This window comes from Balaenoptera acutorostrata, chromosome X (assembly GCF_949987535.1).
Source record: "Balaenoptera acutorostrata chromosome X, mBalAcu1.1, whole genome shotgun sequence".
NCBI lineage: Eukaryota > Metazoa > Chordata > Mammalia > Artiodactyla > Balaenopteridae > Balaenoptera > Balaenoptera acutorostrata.
Window position 1 is genome coordinate 84,511,237 of NC_080085.1, and position 3,453 is coordinate 84,514,689.

The window sequence follows — 3,453 nt, forward strand, 5'->3', positions numbered from 1 at the left end:
CCCAAAATAGGCTCTTGCATACTCAAAACTAAACAGTATACAAATGTCTTGCATTGAGTTCCTAATATTGGCAGAATATTTGTTCTCTTTGTTGTTCTAGATACACGTGTTTGGTGAGTGAGGGATGACAGAGGTGGAGATGGTGCTATGTACGCACCTGGTATAAACTTTCAAGCTGAACGCCACACAGAGAGAAAGTCCTAACAGGGCAGGCCGGGCAGCATTCTGGGGCCTATAACACTGGGTTGGGAAGCGAGTCTGCGGGAGTCTCACCCAGGGCTGGTGGTGTCCAGCCACCCTGGAGGCTCGCTGGCCGGAGGTCCTGGGCGGCACCTGGGCTCAGCACACATCATTCACGGCTTTGCGGGCAAACTCGGGCAGGACAAAGGGTGCCCGATGTACATCAGAGTTGTAGTATTTCAGCTGCATCTGTTCCACCTGCTTCTGCGTCAGCTGCTGCACGGGCTCCAGGAAGTTGGTGCTTGGATTTTTGCTGCACAGTATGAAGCCAGTTTGGCAGCTGGGGTAGGTGGGGATGGTGCAGTAAGCGTAGCCCACCACCAGGAAGAGTGATTTGCAGAACTGCCGCATCACCTTGATGAGGTCCAGGTGCAGCCACTGACACTCGCCCTGGCAGCAGAGGATGCCACCCTCCTTCAGGGCCGTCTTCATGAGCCGGTAACAGGAATCCTTGAACAGACTCTCAGCAGGGCCCAGGGGGTCTGAGGAGTCAGTGATAATGACAGCGAAAGCATCCTGGTTCTGTTTCATGAACTCAAAACCATTATCCACACGTAGGATGAGCTTTGAGCTCGAGTAGCCAACGGCCATGCCCGGCAGGAACTTCTTGGAGACTTGAACGACATCCTCGTCGATCTCGCACTGGACCACGGACTCCACGGAGGAATGCTTCACCACCTGCCGCAGGACACCCCCATCCCCGCCCCCGACGATCAGCACCTTGCGTGGATTGGGGTGGCTACAGAGGGGCAAGTTGGCTATCATCTCCTGGTAGGAGAACTCGTCCCTCTCTGTGCACTGGACGACGCCATCCAACACCAGCACGTTGCCGTAGCTCTTACTGCGGAAGACAAGGATATCCTGGTACCGCGAGCGCTGATGGTGTAGCAGCTGCTCCGCCTGCAGCGACAGGGCCTGGCCGGGCCATGGGCTGCACGTCTAGCGGAACCAGATGGCGGCGGGGCCGGCGGGGCCGGGCTCCATGGCTGGCAGGCTGGCGGGCGGGCGGACTCGAGGTCCGGGGAGCGGGATTCCGGCCCGGGACTGCAGGCAGCGCGGAGCCGCAGCACAACGGAACCAGCCCCACGCAGCGCCCGCGCCTCGCCCTAACCCCGCCCGCGCCCTGCCGCCGCCGGCGGGGCGGAGCCTGCCGGCAGGGGCGGAGCCTGCCGGCAGGGGCGGAGCCTGCCGGCAGGGGCGAAACCCGAAACCTCTTTGCAGAGGCCTTTGGTATCTCTTTATCTCCTAGCCATTTCTTATCATTAACATTCTACCCCAAGTCTCCAGATCACTGTGTCACTTCTGTATGGCATAATCCCCTCCCAGCACTTCGGGGAACATCCACTAGAGAGCACAAGATGTGCTGTGCCCACCTACCAAGCAAACACATTTAATACAAAATTATAAAAATGATATTTCATTACCAGAAAATACGCGTGTCCTAGAATAAAATTAGTTTTCACTCTGAAGGTGGAAAGCCTTGTGAACTTCCGTTCCCCATTGCATAGCTTGACAAACTCATAGCCAATGTCATGAAGACCAAATAGACCCAGGCCCATTTTGACCTGGACGGAGGACTTTGCCAGGATTTGGGACCCTCAGTGTTAAAACTGGGAAAGTCTCCGGCAAACCAGTAGGTTTGATCACCTGAAGACCAACTAAAAGTACTGGATAGCGCTACTGTCAAGAAAATCAAAGCCTCTTATCTGCTTTCTGCTGGAATGTACCTTTCTCATTAAACTTGAAGTCACTGATGATTTCCTCTCTTACTATATAACATTGTTTCCTACCTGGTGCTACCACCTTCTCCACAAAGACAAAATTCTGTGTCCTCTAGTAATCTTGTTATTGTGGTTGCTGTTTTGACAAAAAAGATACGAATTTCTTTTGAAATTGTCACCTTAAAGACTCTCATGATTGATAGTTTCTGGCATCATGGTACCATAATTCCATTTCCCCCTTCATCTCACCAATGAAAGTAGCTTGGGTTTTGCTGACTACCTCATGACACTTGCACGCGCATTACATTTATCTTGCCATCACAATAACAGATATTGTTCCCATTTCCTGATGAGAAAATAGAGGCTAAGTGCAATCAGGTGATTGGCATTGGTTGTAGAACTAGTCACAGGATAAGCCTACTCCGTATCATGGCCTTGGCTTTCCATATTAATAATGATTCTCCTTTTTCTAGACTATCTGTCAAATATACCTAACAACACCTATAATCACAGAAGAAATGTGACCTAAAGCTTGTAGATTAAAAGATCTACTGGAAAATATTTTCTCAGCCCTGTCTTGTGTGTAGCTTAGATAGCTTCATGGTTGACTTTTCTAATTACTCTCATGAGACCATAAAATCCAACTCTCTGACAGAATGCTATTGAGTTGCTTTCTTTTATTTTTACCTTGAATATGCCGTTTGTGTTTTAAATGTTCATGGTAAACATTACTCAGACCGTATATTCCCATAATATTTCAAAAGAAAACCATATTCAAGAGCCTGAAAAATGAGGTGGGGAGAAATAGCAGTCCTGAATTTTCATTTTACTCAAAGTATCCCTGATTAAAGATTGAATTTCAGGACACCAGACCAAATAATTTTTCTTCAAAATCGAAGTTAAAATCCTCTTTATTTTATCCTATTTGCCATGCAAGGAAAAAAATATATATGCCAGTAATCCATAATTCACTTTATTGGAAGAAATTTCTTGGGAATTATATTCTAGAAATGGCTATAGTCTGGCAATTCTAGAATCTATAATAAAGAAGTCATTTCAAAGGAATTTTCCAAATAAAACCTTTTCACTTTGAAAAATGGCTCTGCTTTAGTCAAATTCACATAATGAAGGGAAAATAAAAGCCTAAAGTTAATTCTGTAAGAGTATAGGAATACATGCAAGCTTTGATACAAATTAATGGCATGGAATCAAAACACAAACTTGAACAGTTTATCGGGCAGAATATCTGCAAAGTTAAAAATATACACAGAGGCAGTAGTTATGAATGTGAAGAAAAATATCAAAACAAAGATCACTGAAAGACAGACTTATAGTTCAGCTTTAACTGCCTACAGGGAAGTTTTTATTTGAATTCGGTTCATCCTAGACGATTCCAAAATGGGAGTTCACTGAACCCTAACTTACAAAGAGAACTGACAGCCAGTCAGGTACATTTCACTCCAGTCAGTTAGAGCTGATGTTGCCTTCATGG

The 3,453-nt window shown here is 46.8% G+C and overlaps 1 protein-coding gene across 1 annotated transcript; it reads right to left on the reverse strand.

Moving 5' to 3' along the window:
* Nucleotides 1-339: 339 nt before the first annotated feature.
* On the reverse strand, nt 340-1,799 carry LOC103019494 (spermidine synthase-like). The gene is given in 2 exon segments (XM_028166151.2): nt 340-1,425; nt 1,665-1,799. Coding segments are annotated over 2 exon segments (1,221 nt in total).
* Between the last annotated feature and the right edge of the window lie 1,654 nt (nt 1,800-3,453).